This window comes from Antechinus flavipes, chromosome 4, assembly GCF_016432865.1.
Source record: "Antechinus flavipes isolate AdamAnt ecotype Samford, QLD, Australia chromosome 4, AdamAnt_v2, whole genome shotgun sequence".
Lineage (NCBI taxonomy): Eukaryota > Metazoa > Chordata > Mammalia > Dasyuromorphia > Dasyuridae > Antechinus > Antechinus flavipes.
The window spans coordinates 199,440,443-199,461,192 of NC_067401.1; the positions used below are offsets into that span (position 1 = coordinate 199,440,443).

The window sequence follows — 20,750 nt, forward strand, 5'->3', positions numbered from 1 at the left end:
AAAGAAAGGGCATTAATACCATCAACAATAAATCCCACTGTCCCACTTCAGTTTTAAGTAGAACTCCTCTCTGGAGAGGGACAGAGGATAGAAATATGCTTTCAGGGGATAGAAGCATCCTTCACTATACATCTTTCTGGTAAGCATTTTCAATTTCATTTCAATTTTGATTTGAACTTCCAGGCAACACTAACCATTCTCTAGTATGATACAAAAGGACAAAAAAGTGAAGTGACTACCCTAGTTTCATACTGCCCAGGATTAGTTAGCTCTTTCTCCAAATGACCCCTCTATTTCAGGCCCATTTTTATTCTCAAGGGATGGAAACTCAGTCATTTCCCCCTGTACCTTAACTTCTGGGTTTATTGATGGTATACTGACCATTAATGACATATTGACTCACACAAAAAGGAGACATCTGCTTCTGTCTCACTACTATCATTGATTCTGGGTTATGAAGATATCCATGTAATCATCTGAACTATATCCAACTTTGAGGTTCATATTGGAGGTAGAGAGATTTAGGCTGTACAAGGTTTAATACTGAAGTTTAAGAAGGAATCTGGAGCCTTTTATAAAGCTACAAATCTGAAATGAGCAATTCCAGATGACTTTAAATACATCAATTATGAGTAAGCAAGGATAAGCATGAGGCTTGATAGAAGTCTGGATTGCTGAATTCATCACCTTACCAGCTTCTACAACAAGCTTCCTTTCCTTTTTTTTTTTTTTTTGATAACTGCTTAATAATTGTTTTCCTATCCCACAGCTGTTCCCCTAATTTCTGTGGTTCAGAGTTACCATATACTGAGGCAAAAACCTCTTCTCTCTGATAAAGGCCTCATTTCCAAAATATATAGAGAACTGACCCTAATTTATAAGAAATCAAGCCATTATCCAATTGATAAATGGTCAAAGGATATGAACAGACAATTTTCAGATGATGAAATTGAAACTATTACCACTCATATGAAAGAGTGTTCCAAATCACTATTGATCAGAGAAATGAAAATTAAGACAACTCTGAGATACCACTACACACCTGTCAGATTGGCTAAGATGACAGGAAAAAAAATAATGATGAATGTTGGAAGGGATGCGGGAAAACTGGGACACTGATTGTTGGTGGAGTTGTGAACGAATCCAACCATTCTGGAGAGCAATCTGGAATTATGCCCAAAAAGTTATCAAAATGTGCATACCCTTTGATCCAGCAGTGCTACTACTGGGCTTATATCCCAAAGAGATACTAAAGAAGGGAAAGGGACCTGTATGTGCCAAAATGTTTGTGGCAGCCCTGTTTGTAGTGGCTAGAAACTGGAAAATGAATGGATGCCCATCAATTGGAGAATGGCTGGGTAAATTGTGGTATATGAATGTTATGGAATATTATTGTTCTGTAAGAAATGACCAGCAGGATGAATACAGAGAGCACTGGTGAGACTTACATGAACTGATGCTAAGTGAAATGAGCAGAACCAGGAGATCATTATACACTTCGACAACAATATTGTATGAGGACATATTCTGATGGAAATGGATTTCTTTGACAAAGAGACCTAACTCAGTTTCAATTGATAAATGATGGACAGAAGCAGCTACACCCAAAGAAAGAACACTGGGAAATGAATATGAACTATTTGCATTTTTGATTTTCTTCTCGGGTTATTTTTACCTTCTGAATCCAATTCTCCCTGTGCAACAAGAGAACTGTTCGGTTCTGCAAACATATACTGTATCTAGGATATACTGCAACATATCTAAGATATATAGGACTGCTTGCCATCTAGGGGAGGGGGTGGAGGGAGGGAGGGGAAAAATTGAAACAGAAGCGAGTGCAAGGGATAATGTTGTAAAAAATTACCCTGGCATGGATTCTGTCAATATAAAGTTATTATTAAATGAAATTAAATTAAAAAAAAAAAAACCTCTTCTCCACTCCCACTCCTTATCTCTCCCTATATTCTCATTCTTCTTCAGCTCAAACAAATTCTTTTGTAGTCTCTTTCCTCCTTTTTCTCCTCTTCTATTGAGGCTTCTCAAACACCATTCTTCCATTAACAAATTCTTTCATTTCATATTGTTTCTATCTTCTGAAAGTCACAGAATCCAGACTTTTTCCAGATAAGATGGCATCCTTAGCCAGTGTCTCCAGAACTCATTCATCCTTTTTTTATGACTCCCTATACCCTGGATCAGAAACAGGAGCCAGTATATTCCTTGTCTCCTGCCTGCCACTTTTACACCCTTTCTCTGTCATCAAACTCTTCCTTTGAGATTCACTTCATCTAAGTCAACAAGTCAAGTCATCAGGAACTTAAGTTTGCTATTTGCCAGGTACTGTTGCAAATGCTAGAAGTAGATTTAGAAGGAAATGCCTACCATTAAGATAAACTTGCATTCTGATGTGTAATGTCTAGACTAGCTCTCTGGAGGACCTTGGGATCAGCCAGAGTCCTTGGTCTTAGTGGAGGAGTGAAGATGGCAGGAGGGCCACCTAGTTGATCAAAGATCTGGAATCTGGAATCTTCTCTTGTGTTTGTGGCTAAGAGCTGGGGTGGAGAGAGTCCTCTGTGTCCCTCCCTCAGCCCTTAAATACTTCAGTACAATTACATCACTACACCATACTGAGAATGTGCCAGTTGTAGAGCATTACATCATTACATCACATTAAGTATCACACTAAGTATGTACTTAGCCAGAGAATCATTATCTCATCAATCATATTGAGTCTTAAGTATACCTTTTCAGAGTTCCAGCCCTTTATATTGAGAGGGGAAGACAGTATTTAAAGGAAGCTAGAAAATGGAATGGGACATAAGGGGGAAATTAACATACCTGGTATAGAAGCATTGTTGAAAAAGTGAGAATTAAGAGTGCAGCCCAGACAGGAATGCAAGCATTACTGGCAAAGAATCCTCCCAGCAAAAAGGAAGGAAAGGAGAGACCATAAGGGCCCAGGATAATTTCCAGTAAAATCCAGGCGTGGAGTGATCTTTCTTCCAGATTGAAAGTGGTTTCTGGAGCATTATAGAGAAAATAAAATCTAGATGAAGAGTCAGGAGTGCCTCCCAGAAAGGATCTTGGCCAGATTCTGATTGCTGGTCTTTTAAGTCATTCTCCTCCTTTCTCTAGCTTCAATTCATTGGCTTTTCTACCCCAATCTCAATCTTCATCAAAATTCATGTTGAAATCCTGTGATAAACTTTGACCTGCAAGTTTATCAAAATCCTCAACTCCCGTGATCTATATCTCTATTCAACCTTAGCTGCTGAAGGGTTAGTCATATCAGATATGTTCTCGATACTTGTAATATTTCTATCATTTTGAACCCTAAAATCCTCCTCTCTGATCATAGTCTCTTGTTTTTCCATCCATTCCTCTGCCTCATGCCTCCTAAACCCTTTTATCATCTTTTCTGTGGACTCTAGTTCCTTCATAACCTCCTGTTGTTCCAGTCCATCATGTCTACACTGGTTTTGTTTCCTTCACAAATTTAACTCTATGGATATCTAATTCAGCTATACATTGAAGAGGAAGAAGCAATATAGAGGCATAAAGAAATGTTGCCACGTTGTTGGAGGTAAAAAGAGCTCCATAATGACATTGCTATGGTATTGTAGAAGGAGTAGACAGCAGTATTTGGAGTAACAGGAATATTTGGGCACCAGTTATGGAGGCAGGGGCATTCTGGAATCAGATAATAACTCCAGTGATGACATATGCAGCAGCTACTAAAGGTGGCTAACAGACCTCTAGGAAGGGAAGCAGCATGAAGCAGTAGAAAGAGCATTGGCTATGGAGTCAGAACAGTTGGATTCACATATCATTTCTTACATTTACTCTCTATCTGACCTTGGACAGATCATTTAGTGTCTCTTAGTCTTGATTTCCCTATCTATAAAAAGAAAAATAGAAGCTTCTTATATGGATGCCTCTAAATTCTCTCTAAATCTATTATCTTGTGATTCCTCTGGAATTCTACAAATGGTATGAATTTTCTGGGGATGGTGACTAGCCTTGATGGTGGATTTGAGGATATAAAAAAATGATAGCAGGAAGTTTGGCTATAACTATTTTCTAGTACATTTATTAAGAGGTGCTATGAGTCTACATCCTTTTTCTAATATTCTATTTATGTGTTTATTATTAGCCTGTTGTTTAGAGGAATAGATTGAATTTATCACTAGGGAAGAATTAAAATGAAATAAATGCTGATATTTCCCAGAAAGACTTTGAGTGGAGGGAAACCAAATAGAAGACAGGATGGTGTATTAAATAGAGAACTAGACTTGAAGTCAGACTTACTTCTCATCCTGCTTCAGGCACTGATTCGGTTATCTTGAATTCTCTCTACCTCAGTTTTGTCATCTGTAAAGTGAGGATAATAACACTGCCTACGTCACAGAATTATTAAGTGTCAAATGAGATAACATACTTTGCAAACCTTAAAGTACTAAATAAACATGAGATATATTATTAAGTAGCTGAGCAATCCAGAAGATGGAATCTGGATCTGTCTGCATAGATATTTTAGTGATGTGCGATAGTTACAGCAATAACTGTTTTGTTTTTCTCTTTGTATTCTCAGCACTTAGCATGGGGTCTTGCAAAGATAATTAATAAATGTTTGTTAAACTTAATTAAATTTAGAGAAGAATTGATTAATGTTTTGCTTCCTCCTTTCCTCCAACTACTGTGGAGAACCAGGATGGCCTTTAGACAGTATATTCAGATTCATTTTGTTTATGAGGGACTGAGGAACCAATCCCATTACCAAAGCTGTATGTGACTCAGAATCTTGACCTGACTTAAAAGTTCTTAACCATGATGTTCTTTTCTTGTTGATTAAATAGTTCTGAGTTTTGATCAGAACACACACACACACATACACACATACACATACATGTACATATATACATATATGTATATATATATATAGAGAGAGAGAGAGAGAGAGAGAGAGAGAGAGAGAGAGCATTGTTGTGAGTTCTGAGTGTCTCATTAAAATTATCCCTTACAAACTGGAACACATCCAATGAAAGGTATCTAGAGTTGTGGGGGAACTAGACACCATGGCACCCAAGGATTATTTGAAGGAATTGGTATGATGAGAAGAGAGAATATAGTAGTTGTAAGATAGCCTTTTCAAGATATATATAGCATCTGACAGTTACAAATGCTGTCACCAGCCCTTTTTGTAGTGGCAAGAAACTGGAAATTGAATGGATGATCATCAATTGAAGAATGGCTGAATAAATTATGATATATGAATGTTATGGAATATTATTGTTCTGTAAGAAATGACCAACATGATGATTTCAGAGAGGCGTGTAGAGACTTACATGAACTGATCCTAAGTGAAATGAGCAGAACCTGAAGATCATTAAACACAGCATTAACAAGACTATACATGATCAATTTGGATGGACGTGTAAATCTTTAACAATGAGATGAGTCAAACCAATTCCAATTGTTCAATGATGAAGAGAGTATCTACACCCAAAGAGAGGACTGTGGGAGCTGAGTGTGGACCACAACATAGCATTCTCACTCTTTCTGTTGTTTGCTTGCATTTTGTTTTTTTTTCTCAGGTTTTTTTTCCTTCTTTCCCTGATTTTTCTTGTTCAGCAAGATAACTGTATAAATATGTATATATATACATATATTGGATTTAACAAATATTTTAACATCTATTAGACTACCTGCCATCTAAGGGAGGGAGTGGGGGCAAGGAGGGAAAAATTTGGAACAGAAAGTTTTGCAAGGGTCAATGATGAAAAATTACCCATGCATATGTTTTGTAAATAACAAGCTTTAATAAAATTTTAAATAAGAAAAAAGAAAAAAATGCTATCACAAACATCTCTGATCTTTACAACTTGGTCAGGGAGGAAGTGACAGTATTATTGTCCCCATTTTACTGATGAGGTAATAGGCTGGAAGAAGTATGATATCCTCATGTCAAACTTAACTGTTACTACAAAATTGTCTCTCAGAAAAAAAAAATGTGACCAATGATCTGAAGTTCCTGGGAGGTAAATTTTTGTTCATTTAAAAAATGTATTTATTTTATTCTGAACTTAATAAATAAAACAAGCATTTCCATAACAAAGTAGAATAGAAAAACAGAGAATTGTACCTGAAATTAAAGATCCATTATGTACAACTTGCTATTCCCTTCAAATATACAACAAAGTTATCATGTAACTTTCTTTTTCCCCCCTCTCTCCACCCCAAACTTTGAAATACCTACTGTTAGACATTGAGTGTGTATGTGAAAATACATGTATACATACACGCACATTAAATACATTTTATATATATATATATATGTATGTATATGTGTGTGTGTGTGTGGATATATGCATACATATATACACAATATTATATTTGTATGTACATATATATTTTTCAGTTCTTTTTCTGGATGCAAAGATCCTTTTGTTTGTAGGATCTTTGCAGTTAATTTGGGTATTTATAATAATCAGAATGATTTAGTTGCACAAAGTTCTTCTTAAAATAATATAGCTGTTACTATATACAATTTTCTCTTAGTTCTATTCATTTCATTCTTCATTATTTTGTGGTCTCTCCATGCTTTTTAAAAATCATTGACCTCATCATTGAATAGCAAGTAATATTCCATCATGAATATATATAACCACAATTTGTTTAGCCATTCCCCAATTGATAAGCATCCCTACAATTTTCAGTTTTTTGTCATCACAAAGAGAACTGCTGTAAATATTTTAGAATATCTAAATTGTTTTCCTTTTTTCATTTTGGGAAATAGACCTAAAAGTGGGTATTGCTGGGTCAAAGGAAATAGTTTAATTACGTTTTGGTCATATTTCCAAATCTGTCTCCAAAATGTCAACTCACAGATCCACCAAAAATGAATTAAGTATCCAATTTTTCCATGTCCCCTCTACTATTGTTCACTTTCCCATCATTTTAGCCAATGATATCTCAAAGTTGTTTTAATTTGCATTTCTCTAATCAATAATGATTTATGGCTATAAATGTTTTGATTTCTTCATTAGAAAACTGCCTGTTCTTTTTATACTCAAAGGTTCTGATAAAGGCCTTATTTCTAAAATAGGTAGAGAATTGACTCAAATTTATAAGAATTCAAGCCATTCTCCAATTGATAAGTGGTCAAAGGATGTGAACAGACAATTTTCAGATGATGAAATTGAAACTATTTCCACTCATATGAAAGTGTTCCAAATCACTATTGATCAGAGAAATGCAAATTAAGACAACTCTGAGATACCACTACACATCTCTCAGATTGGCTAAGATGACAGGAAAAGATAATGACGAATGTTGGAGGGGATGTGGGAAAATTGGGACACTGATACATTGTTTGTGGAACTGTGGATGAATCTAACCATTCTGGAGAGCAGTTTGGAACTATACTCAAAGAGTTATCAAACTGTGCATACCCTTTGACCCAGCAGTGTTTCTACTGGGCCTGTATCCCAAAGAGATCTTAAAGGAGGGAAAGGGACCCACATGTGCAAAAATGTTTGTGGCAGCGCTTTTTGTAGTGGCAAGAAACTGCAAACTGAGTGGATGCCCATCAATTGGAAAATGGCTGAATAAATTATGGTATATGAATGTTATGAAATATTACTGTTTTGTAAGAAATTACCAACAGGATGATTTCAGAGAAGTCTGAAGAGATTTATATGAATTGATGCTAATTAAATGAGCAGAACCAAGAGATCATGATACATGACAACAAAAAGATTATATGACGATCAATTCTGATGGACATGGCTCTCTTCAACAATGAGATGTTCAAACCAGTTCCAATTTTTCAGTGATGGAGAGCCATCTTCAGATGAGGATTGTGGGAACTGAATGTGGATCACAATATAGTATTTTCACTCTTTTGGTTGTTTGCTTACATTTTGTTTTCTTTATCAGTTTTTTTTTTCCTTTTTGATCTGATTTTTCTTGTGCATCAAGATAACTGTATAACTATGTATACTTTAACATGTATTGGACTACCTGACATCTAATGAGAGGGTGAAGAGAAGTAGAAGAAAATTTGGATTATAAGGTTTTGCAAGAGTCAGTGTTGAAAATAACCCATGCATATGTTTTATAAATAAAAAGCTTTAAGGAAAAAAAAAAAAACTTCCTGTTCATATCCTTTGACAAATTTTTCAACTGATGAATAACTTATAGATTTGACAAAGTTCTTTATATATTTGAGATATGAGATCTTTGTCTGAGGAATGTAAAAATTATATATTTTTAAATTTATAAATATATTTTTCAGCTTTCTATCTTGGCTACATTTATTTCATTTGTACAAAATGTTTTTAATTTAATGTCATCAAAATTATCCGTATTTCATAGCATTGTATCTCTTGTTTCTTCATAAATTGTTCATCTATGATAAATCTAATAGGTAATGTGTTCCATGTTCTTTAAATTTGCTTGTAATATCTTCCTTTATATGTTGGTCCTGAATCCATTTTGACCTCAGCTTAGTAAATGGTGTAAGATATTAGTCTTTGCCTAATTTGTGCCGGGATGTTTTCCAGTTTTCTTAACCCTTTTTACCAAATAATGAATACTTATCCCAAAAACTTAAGTCTTTATACTTGTCAAGCACTAAGTTGATAGATTCATTTGCTGCTATAGATTATGTGTCTATTCTTTTCCACTGATCTACCTTTCTATTTCTTAGCCAATATCAGGTAGTTTTAATAATTACTGTCTCATAATATTGTTTAAGATCTGTTACATTTTTTCCACTAATTTGTTTGATATTCTTGAACTTTTGTTCTTCCAAATGAATTTTATTATTTTTTCTAGCTCAGTAAAATAATTTTCTTGTAATTTAATTGGGATGGCAATGGATATATAGATTGATTTTGATAAAATATCATTTTTATTAAATTGGCCCTGCCTTCCCATGGACATTTATTTAAATTTATTTAATTAATTTATTTTTTTAAATCTGATTTTATTTATATACTATATTTCTCATGATTTTAGTCATATAAATCCTGGGTTTGTTTGGTAGGTATTTCCTAGGTATTTATACTGTCTATAGAGTTATTTTAAATGAGGTATTTCTAACTGTCTCTTCCTGAAGGGTTGTTTGTTGTTAATATATAGGAATGCTGATAATTTATTTGGTTTTACTTTAATTTGTGTTTTTAATTGAGTATTTAGGATTTTCCAAGTATATATATATATATATATATATATATATATATATGCAAAGCAAGATAGTTTTATTTTTCATTTCCTATCCAGATTCCTTTTTTTCGTTCTCTTATTGCTATTGCTAGAATTTTCAATACAATATTGAATAATATAAGACTCAAAGGGCATAAGTCTCAAAGGGCATCCTTACTTCACACGTAATCTGATAAGGAAGGCTTCTAGCTTATCCCCATTATAAATAATATTTGCTGATGGTTTTAGACAAATGCTTATCAATTTAAGGAAAAGTGCATTTATGCCTATGCTTTTGAGTTTTAAAAATACAAATATGCTGTACTTTATTGGGTTTTCTGCATCTATTGATAAAAATATGATTTTTTAAACTTTTATTATTGATGTAAGCAATTATGTTAATAGTGGGTTTTTTTGGTGTTAAACCATCCCAGTATTCCTGGTATGAATTCCACTTGGTTATAATGTATAATCTTTATAATATATGTTGTAATCTTATAGCTGGTATTTTATTTAGAATTTTTGCATCCATATTCATTAATGAAATTGGCCCATTTTCTTTGTTTTTACTTTTTCTGGTTTAGGCATCATTATCACATTTGTCTCATAAAAGAAATTTAGTGGGACTCCTTCTTTGACTATTATTCCAAATAATTGGAATGTAGCAAATATTTTTAAAATGTACATTTAACAAATAAAATACAATACAATAAATAAGCAAAACACTATAATTAAAACTCAAATCGCAAGACAGACAATTACTACCTAATATTGTCAAAAATTTCCTAGCTGAAACAACTAAAAATGGAATAGAATGAGTTTAAACTCAGGAAACTGAGGATTCATCAAAAACAAATTCATGAAAAATTTTTTTCTAAATGATTTGCAACTGGTATGTAATAGGCTAAAGATAAGTGTGTCCAAGTTGTTGGGTAAATGGCACAAATATCTTAAACAGGAAATTCATGATAGGGTTGGACTTGCAAACAAATTAACTCTAAGGGAATGTGTGTGTGTAAACAGATTAATTCCAAGGGAATATGTGTGTGTGTGTGTGTGTGTGTGTTTTAGTTGTATTGTTTGTATCTTGTCATTCATGTGCAATTATGTAAAACATATTTTCAACTATATCAGATTGCTTCCTATCCTTAGAAAATGAGGGAGGGAAGGGAAAGAGGGACATAAATTTAAAACTCAAAATCTTCTTAAAAATGAATGTTGAAAATTATCTTTACCTGTAATTGGAAAAAAAATACAGTTTACAAAAAAAAAAAAGTCTCCCTCTAGCCTTTTGTTAGCCTTGTTCCACCAAAATTTTAATGAGGCATTATTTTAAAGTTATTTAGAGGGGAATATTGAAAATATTCTTCTGAAATGAAGTGAGTAGAACCAAAAGAACATTGTACCATAGCAACAAGATTTTGTGACTTTTCAACAATTAGGTGATTCAGACCAATTCCAATGGACTTGTGGTGGAGAGAGCTATCTGCATCTAGAAAGAGGACCATGGTGACAGAATGTGGATCACAACATAGTAGTTTTATCTTTTGTTGTTGCTGTTGTTTGTTTTTTTCTTTTTGATCTGATTTTTCTTATGCAGCATGATAAATGTGGAAATAAATATATTTAGAAGAATTGCACATGTTTAACCTATAGTAGATTATTTGCTGTCTAGGGGATGAGGATAAGGGGAAGGGAGGAAGGAAAATTTGGAATACAAGATTTTGCAAGAGTGAATCCTGAAAATTATTTTTGCATGGGTTTTGAAAATAATGTATTTTTAAAAATAGAAACTACTCAGTTAGATTGCTTCATAACTGCCATCTTGGTTCCATTCCCATCCAGAATCAAAATAGAACTATTCTTAACTTTTATATCCTAACCCAATAAACTCAAAAATCTTTAATTTTCTCAGTTGGAACAACTAAAAATGAAACAGAGTGAGTTTAAACTCATTATATGGAAATACAAATTGATGAAAAAAATCTATATGATTTGCAACTGGTAGTGGGTAGAAGATAAATGAGTCCAAGGTGTTGAGTAAATGTCTCAAATACTAGGTCATAAAAGTTAAGATTCTGGCCAGAATCATAGTCTTAAGGACAAGATTATTTTCTGTAATTTTAGCAGAGCCATATATGTGAAATGGTTAATAATAGTATTTAGCACTTATATATTGTAAAATGTATTAAGTACTTTACGAATGTTATCTTACTATCTTTCTTTTACCATCTCTGGGAGGTAGGTACGATACTCCCTATTTTCAAAATGAGGAAACTGAGGATGACATAGGACAAAGTGTCTTATCCACAGTCATATAGCTAACATGTGTCTGAGGTTGAATTTTAATTCAGATCTTCCAGATTCTAAGACCATCATTCTTTCTAATACTTTACTTAACTGCCTCCTAACCCTAGTTAAAGAGTACTATTTTATTTGACTGCTTTTAATGATTTGTTCTGCTTTTCACAAGATATGTAGTTCAGACTATTCCGTCTCAATAAGATTTCTAGTTAAAATTTCATCAATGCTGCTTTTTGAGTTTTTTGAGGGGAGAGTTTTGTGTTTCTCTTCCTTCTCACTCATCTACTATTTTTAGGAACCTAGCTACAGTTAACTCAAACAAGTCTAGCACTGAGTGGGAAGCTTGGGGCCATAGGTTGTTAGACTTAAAAAGAACATTTATTCATTTATGTATTCACAAATTCTCTCTAAAAACATTAAGCTTCGAAATTGTACAGAGTACTATGAAAAGTAGTAGAAGAAATTCAAAGGTTAGATAACATAGACTCTACTCTCATGGACTTTAATCTAGTAAATAGTTGACAATAACATCACAAAAACGCAAAATAATTCATATTGTATGCCCTAAAAAGGTTCAAGGTAGAGTTGCATGCCATATCTCATGCTATCACATTTAGAAGCATTTGATTGTGGGACAAGAAAGAAAAGGCTTTTAGCATTGCTCTGAAGAGGACACTTGCATCTTCCTTGCTCCAAGGCCACTAATAGGCAGCATATTGAAGCAGAAAGAACAGAGCTATGTGTTAGAAAAGGGGACGAGTCGATCTTTTTTTGGCAGAGCAGTGCAGCTTTTCTCAGATGTGAAACAGTTGAGTATACTAGAGAAAGAAGAGTATACAAGGTCAAGAAGACCAAGATTCAAGTCTTGCCTCTGACACATACTAATTGTTTGAGCCTGTATAAAGTCATTTGCCTCTTAACTCTCTAAGCAATTCTCTAGTACCACAAGTTTCCACCAGTTGTATTGGTAGAGGGAATATCTTTTCCAAGGTCTAAAGCAATGAAATTACAGGTTCAAACCTCCACCCACTCCCCCAGAAAATGCAACCTCAGATACCTAGTCCCTGAGTGGCTTTCCTTCTGTGTTGGTGTTTGTATTCATCTGTGTTGTGTCATTTCTTATGTACCAGGTTGTATTGCAATTTGCCCTGGATAACATTGGAAGGCTGGGATAGATGAATTGGAAGAGAAAAAGTAGAGAGGCAGCTAGCTAGATGTCACTGTGGAGAGAATGAGAAATCAGGAGGACCGGACTTCATATCTGGCTTCAGACACTTAGTTAACATTTAACCTTGTTTGACACCAACGCCCCTCCCAAAAAACCACACAACACCAAAAAAAAGTAGAGGGACCAGTATTTGTTAGGAGGTTCTTACATTCCACACAAGGAAGGACCTATATGAGGGCACTGACAATGGAAATAAAAAGGAAGAGAAGCATTGTGAACATTTATAGAGCATTTCTGTGTGTCAGGCACTATGTGAAGTATTTTTTACAAATATTAGTTCATTTGTTTTCACATCTCCAAGGAAAGCAAACAGAGGCTAGATGGCTTTTCCAAAGACCCAAAGCTAGTATCTCGAAACTGCATTTGAACTCAGGTCTTTATGAATTCAGACCCAGCATTCTATCCACTGCACTCACAGCTGTCTTGAAAATTATAGTTTGAATAAAATCAACAATATTTCACAAATGAGTTTGAAAGAGAAAAGAGACGAAGATAAAAAGGAGAATCACTAACAGAAATAGGAGTGTCAAAATGAGGAACACATTTGAGATAAAAAGATACCCTATTTTGGACATAATCAGTTTGAAGTATCAAGCTAACAAGTCATGAAAATATCATGTCAGGATTCAGACATTCTGTGATGGAGATAAGAAGAAAAGACAGGTGATAGCAGCTACACAAAGAGGTTCATTAAAAATTGGCTTTATTTCGTATGTGAAGACATTGAGTCAAGGTGGCTTTCCCTTCCCTCTGGGTTCCACAACCCATTCCAAACCAAAGAAAGAGGAACTATATTCACTATAATTGAGACTTTAAATCCATGTGGTTCCTAAATCATCATTTTAGGAACACTGGACTGGACCGTTTTTCAGGATTTCTTTAATAGCAGAATTATTTCCATAATTAAGCAGCAGAAGACTTATCTGTTAAATGTAAGGACATGGTGCCAAGTCAGGGTTTTTATTTAAAAAAAACTTTGTCTTGGATATATTCAGCACCACAGTCATAATAGATATTATTTATTAAATCTTTTCAATATTTGTATTTTAATGCTTATGTGCCCAGAGGTTTTTCTTATTAAAGCCTTCAAAATTCAAAATCAATCTCCCAAAAGGAACAAATAACAGGTACTTGATTTTTTCCCCTCAAAGTCAATTTTTAAGCTGCATTCTATTAAGAATTGCTCTGTGTCAATCATTCTATAAAATTTTTATACTTTTCCATTTTCTGTGAAATTTCTAACAATAACTCTATTAGGATTGTGAAAATAAGCAATCAGAGTTGCATTCTTGGGAATATTACATGGAAAAAACCTGATATTTAACAATTCAGTTACCATTTGAAAGGAAAAGTGCAATTTTTCATTTTCTCAAAGTACTTTCCAATGAATGGTTGAGTGTAATCGGTAGGAAAACGAATTCAAATATCTGCCTTCTAACAATAAGAGAATAGAAAATTAATTGTTATGTTTGGTTCCATAACAGACATTGTGAAGATTTTGGCACATGGAGCAATTTTAAATAATAAAGTCAACTTCATAGAATTGTATACTCTCTATTTTAGGTGAAAGCTCGCCTAATAAAGATGGGACATCTTAATTCTATGAACATATTCCTTAGACAGGAAATTGACAGGATGCAAAAAGTCATCACAAGACTAAGACTAAGCCTGAGTGATTTAAAATTAGCCATTGAAGGGACTATCATCATGAGTGAGGTAAGTCCCTAAAAGTCCCAAAGAATCATTTTCATTTTGTTAATTCATTTAATTCATTTTTTTTTTTTTACTCATGACTTAACAGAATTTGAGAGATGCTCTTGATAACATGTATGATGCCCGTATCCCAGCATTATGGAAAAGAATATCCTGGGATTCTTCAACACTTGGGTTCTGGTTTACTGAACTTCTAGAAAGGAATTCTCAATTTGCTGTTTGGATATTTGAAGGAAGGCCAAACGTATTTTGGATGACTGGCTTCTTTAATCCCCAAGGTAAGTGCTCACAAGGTATAATGTATCTAAAAATACTTGTAACTTTTTAACAAATATTTTATGTAGCATTGTTGGTTTAAAAAAAATAGTTGTATGTACATATGTGAACATTCATCAAAATATAAAAGTGTATAGAAATATGCATTTATCCAGGTTTTGTTACCATCTTCAAAAAGCCAAGGCATTTGATCTGCAAGGACAGGAAGGCAGTAACTGCCACCGTTGATCTTGGGAATAATGAGCTCCTCTCTCTTTCTTAGGCTATCTTCAGGCACATTTCTACAGTGCTTGAAGGTTTATAAAGCACTTTACAAATATTGTCATTTCATTTTCACACCACCACCAGATGGCAGACATTATTTTTGTCTTTACTTTTAGAGAGATAAGGAAATTGTGAGGCAACTAGAGGTTGCCAAAGTTCACACAGTTAGTATCTGAGATTTGATTGAACTCAGGTCATCCTGACTGTAGGTCTAGCACTCCATCTACCACTCCTCTTAGCTGCCTGTCAGGGAGAGAAGTCCCTCTGCAGAATGTTTGCACTGGCCCATATAGACTTAAAGAAGAGAGAATAAAAGAGTTCATTTGTTGACAAAACAGAGTAGAGCTCCAGGAGGGTGGGATTTGTTAGTTTCTCTTGACTCCTTCCACAGAAGCAATCATATCATTCTTCCCTCTCCTAACTTTGACTTTGAATAACTTTGAACAATTCCCTGTTCCTGAGAACTGCCCAATTGCTAGGCTTAAAAACACTTGGCCAATCTAGTGACCTTGTGTAGTGTCAGGACTAGCTTTCTGGAGGATCTCTAGACGGGCCTTGGTCTTAGGTGGGGAGAAGTGATAAAGGCAGGAGGACCACCACGAAGATGGTTAAGGATGGAGTCTAGAGTCTGTTAATTTCAAGTCTTCTCAGCCCTTAAATACCTTAGTACGATTACATCACTACAGCACACTGAGCATATGCCAACTGTAGAACCATTACATCACCATATCACACTAAATATATGCCAACTAGAGTGATTACATCATTACATCAACTAAGTATATGTGAACTAGAGATTCAGTATCTCATCAATCACACTGAATAAACACCCTGCTGTAAGTATCCTTTCTTCAAGTAAACTTTTCCTGGACTTCCCCACTATCTACAGTCCTCTACAACTTTGGAATTAATTTATGAAAATTTGATCCCAAATTACACACTCTTCTCTGTCACTGTTCCTTCCTTGCGGGTATGTAGGCAAAGGGATAAAACCAGTGAGGATGAAGGTAAATTTTCAATCATCAAATTCCTACTTAAAATTCACAAAAGCTCCTGATTCTTCATATATATTGTAGTCATACTCTTGCACATGTCTAATTCTTCTTTGTTTCTCATCTACTAAAATTCCTCTATTTTCAATAAAAGGTGAAAGAAATTGATCCATATTTGGATCAATATCAATATCAATATCAAGGAATAAGTCCACAATGGAGTGATAAAAATTCTTACTTCAAAAAAGGTTCAGTTTTAAGTGATGGTTGATTGATAGATAGATAGATATATAGATAGATAGATAATCAAGAGACAAATTACCAATTAAAATTACTCCAAAAACCTGGCTCATTAGACAAAAATCCATGTGGCAAATGTTATACAATCAATGAGTGTGGCAGAGTCTTTTCCTTTTTTTTATCAGTTCCTTTACTAAAGAGGTCTCTCATTCTATTCATTTAACAAACATATATTGAATGCTTCCCTATATACCAGAAACACTGTAAGGCAATTAAATCCAGAAAACATTTTAGTTTTCAGGTTTTACTACACTGACCATTTTCTATTCTTCCGTTTGCCTATTTGCCTATTTCTCATAAACTTCCAAAAAATGAGATAGACTGCAGTACTTACTAAAAGTTCAGAATTTTATAGTTCCATTCATAACAATAATTTAAAATATTGTGTAAGAAATTCAGTTTAATAAATTTTCATTATTCCCTGAACAAAAAGTCAATAGGCCAAACATTATAATTTCATAAGGAAGTTGAATTTCACATAATACAATTAAATTTTCCTAAATTTACAAGATTTGTACAAGATATTTCAAATAAGTATTACTTATTTTCTTCAAAACTTCCTCTTTCCTTAAAAAAATAGCAAAAAGCTTTTTTATCCTGGACTTAAAAATTTTCAGAAATTCCTACATTTGAAGCCTTTCTACTACTGGATGACATGTCCATACTTTGGGACAGCTGCCACCAGTTGATAATATTTGTGCTATGTAGACTCCTATAATCCAAACCTGAGTAGTCCTGAATAATGGGATGTCAGATGATTTCAAGTAATTTGTTTTTTAGCTATTAAAAATCAATATTAATCTACCAAAATAACAAAGTACTCATTTAAAATTATATTGTATTAATTAGTAAAATAAAATAAAATTTAAAGAGTTAGAGTAATACAAATTCAACTTAATAGCTATACCAGATGTTATGTTAGATCCTACAGATACAAAAGCAAAAGGAAAATAGTTTCTGTCTTCAAGTAGCATTTCCTTCCACCACACTAATAGAAAGAAATAAAATATACACAGACTATTAAATACAAAATCTTTACAAAAATTATTTCTTTAGGATCAACAAACATTAGGAAGCAACTAGGTGGCACAGTGGATAGAGTACTGGGTCTGGACTCAGGAAGAACCAAATCCAAAGTGGATTTCAGACACTTATTGGCTTTGTGACTCTGGGTAAGTCACTTAACACTGTTTGCCTCAGTTTCCTGATGTGTAAAAGGAGCTGAAGAAGAAAATGGGAAACATTCAAGTATGGAGTCATAAAGAGTCAGACATAACTGAACAGCAGTACAATGTTCCAGCTAATGTGCTAAATTTTAGAGAAACAAAAAGAGGAAAAAGATAGCCCCTGCCCTCAAGGAGGGTACTCTAATGGGGAGATAACACACAAGCCATAAATACAAAGCAAATTTTATACAGGATAAATAGGAAATAATTAATGGAGAGGGGAGAGGGAAGACTTTCAGTGAAAGGTGGGATTATGGGATTATAGTTAGGATGGCAGTAGCAACAGGGCAGGGATGGGAGTAAGGAACCAGGATTGGCTCCCAATGAGACATAACAGGAGCTGAACTTTGAAAGGAAGTAGAGATTCTAAGAGATCAATTGAGTAAATAGTACAATCCAGGTAAAAGACACATTCCATGATATGTATGTGAACAGCATTTGTCTGGAATGTAAAGCATGTGAAAGAGAGGGTGCCAATATAGTGATCAATGATAGAATGGAGCCAGACTGTGAAAGGTTCCTCCCAAGACCAAACCAAGAAGTTTATACCTTATTCTAGAGACAAGGAGAAGCCACTGGGGTTGATTGAGCATGGTCTCTTCCAGAAAGTCAGTTTAACTATGTGAAAGATGGATTGAAGAATAGAGGCAGGTGATCAGTCCAAGGATGAGAGCTCTAACTAGGGTGGTGGCTATGTGAGGAGAAAGAAAGGAACACAAAACAAAAAAGATTATGGCAAAAGACAAGACTTTATAATTGATTTAAAGTGAAGGAAAGGGAAAAATGGAGGAAAATCCCAAAGTTGCCAACTTGAATGATTAGAAGGACAGTTGATACTCTTGTCAAAATAGGAAAGAGGAAGGCAAGGAGAAAGATTGAGGAGAGGGGGTGTTATAAACAGTTTCTCATTTGCCTAGAGCCATTAATGATTTTAATCCCTTCCATGCTTCTTTTGCTTTCAAGAGAAATCTTGATTCTTCAAAAAGACCCCCAATCAAATATAAACTTTCTGGAACTTGGAGCTTCTATCCCTACAGCCAATCGGGAAAAGAAATTTTGTCTCTTAATTGCTTTCTGCTAATACCTGAAATGACCTTAGGGCTATTCTTCAATGATTCCTATTTGCTCTCTGCTTTCCCCCCCCCCCCTCTCTCCATATAAAATGGAAAGTGTAACCTATGGCAAAAAGCCAGAAAAGAAAAAGATTCAATCTTTCCTGTGCAAACATGTAGGAAGTGTGACATGATAATGCTATGATAAGATTTTTCTAATCAAATTGGAACTCCAAGGGAAGTGTGATGGGTGAAAAGGGTCTTGACCTGAGTGTCAGGAGAAATTTATTTTTGTTCTGTTCTTGGGAGAGTGCAAGCTGGACTGAACTTTGGGCTCTGTGTTATCTTGAACATGTGTCTCAAGCTATCAGTGCCTCAATCTCTTCCTCTGCATAAAACTAGATAATTGTTTATTTTCCTTTAAACTTTAAAGTCTAAGTCATATGGTCTCAGGGCTGATGGTGCCCCTGACTGGTTGTATAGTTTTAAACAAATCACTTACCTTGGAATCATAGAATCTAAGAACTGGGAGGGAATTTTAGAGTTTGCCCATTCCCAACTCTCCTCATGTTATAAATAAGCACAGGAAAGTAGTAAAAGCAATACTGAATATGGAGTCAAAAGCAATACTGAATATGGAGTCATTGGAGCTGAGTTCAGATCCCAGCTCTGCTAAGACTTATGTGAACTCAGACAAGTCATCACATCTCTCCTCATTTTCCTCCTTTTCCTACACTAGATCATTGAGTGTTAGAGCTAGATCCTTCCAGATATATGATCCTATTACTATGGTAAATTAAGGGCAGAACTGCAACCAGAACCTTCATCTACTAATTCATAGCCAAAGCCCCAAGCAGTGGGTGGGGGCAAGGACAAATCCCTTATTGAGTCCTTGGGGCCAGCTTGGTGCTAGGTCCATTTTATAAATATTTTATCCATGCCACAATCCTGTGATTTAGGTGTATTATTATTCCCATTTTACAATTGAGAATACTGAGGCAGAAGTTAAATGACTTGCCCAGGATCATATGGCTAGTAAGGTCTGTGGCCAGATTTATATTTAGATCTGATTCCAGACCAAGTGCTATGCTTCCAGTTACCTCAAAGCTGGCCAGAAAAGTCTGGTTTTGCTAGGTGTAGAATGTGGAAAGGTTATGAAGTAAAATGAAACTAGAAATAGGGATGAGGGCCAAATTGTTAAGGATCTTAGGAACTAAACCTCCTAAATTAGAGGAATGGATGCAAGTAGAAAAATTTATATTTTATCCCAGCGGCAATAGGAAGCCATTGGAGTTTATTAAAGAGGCAGGGAGTGGCATGCTTAAGTTCTATTCTTACAAAAAATCATTGGCAGTTGTTCAAAAGAATCACTGAGATCAAGTAGGAGGCTTGACAGAAAAATAATGATGCCCTAAACTAAGATGAGCAAAATACTGTATATGTAGAAAAGCCCGCATTTGGAAACTGGATTTGTGGGAAAAAAAGAAGAGTAAGGAGTCAAGAATAATATGGAAGTTATGAACTTGGGTTCCTGGAACAATGGTGGGTATTGCCCTTGAGAGATGTAGGGAAGTTAGGAAGAGGGATGGTTGCTGAGTAAGGTGGAAATAATGAGTTCTTTTATGTTGTTTGTTTATCCTTCATTCTGGAAGAGGACACATAAAGTAGGGAAGAAGAACAGAGAGGTCACAGTGAGAAGGAACTCTTTTTTTGAGCAAAGTATGAGGCAATGTGTTGAGAATGGAAAGAGAAAGTAGTTTGGGAGACATGAACAAAAAGAAGAGTAGGTTTGGAATTGCTAATGCGGGGGGACTGTGATACAAAATCAAAGTTACAGGCAAATATCTGATTTGCATCCATGAACGAAATTTCCATACCAAGATTACCTAACCTACATTGATCAGATCACAACCTTGTAATAAAACAAGAAAAAACAAGACAGCTTTAAATACAATTGTACAATGATTCCTCTATAAACACGTGTAAATATCAAGAGATATTTCCCTTTCCTATATGAAAATATTTCTCCTGTTTATGTCCATTTTACTTGATCCTCTTCCTACATACAATATGCTATCAGAAATAGGCGTGTGTATCATTTTCCTTGTTCAGTGATTCTGATGCTACAAGGGAAGATACCATGACTGAGTAATGAAAGAGGTTACACAATCTGAATGGCTGCTTATAT

At 34.6% G+C, this 20,750-nt stretch overlaps 1 protein-coding gene across 1 annotated transcript in view; it reads left to right on the forward strand.

Moving 5' to 3' along the window:
• DNAH8 (dynein axonemal heavy chain 8) overlaps positions 1–20,750 on the forward strand; it is a 402,529-nt gene that overhangs the window by 369,595 nt on the left and 12,184 nt on the right. The window contains exons 89-90 of the mRNA XM_051996876.1: positions 14,303–14,455; positions 14,541–14,730. Coding sequence (XP_051852836.1) covers positions 14,303–14,455; positions 14,541–14,730 — 343 coding nt within the window. The remainder of the gene's footprint in view (positions 1–14,302; positions 14,456–14,540; positions 14,731–20,750) is intronic.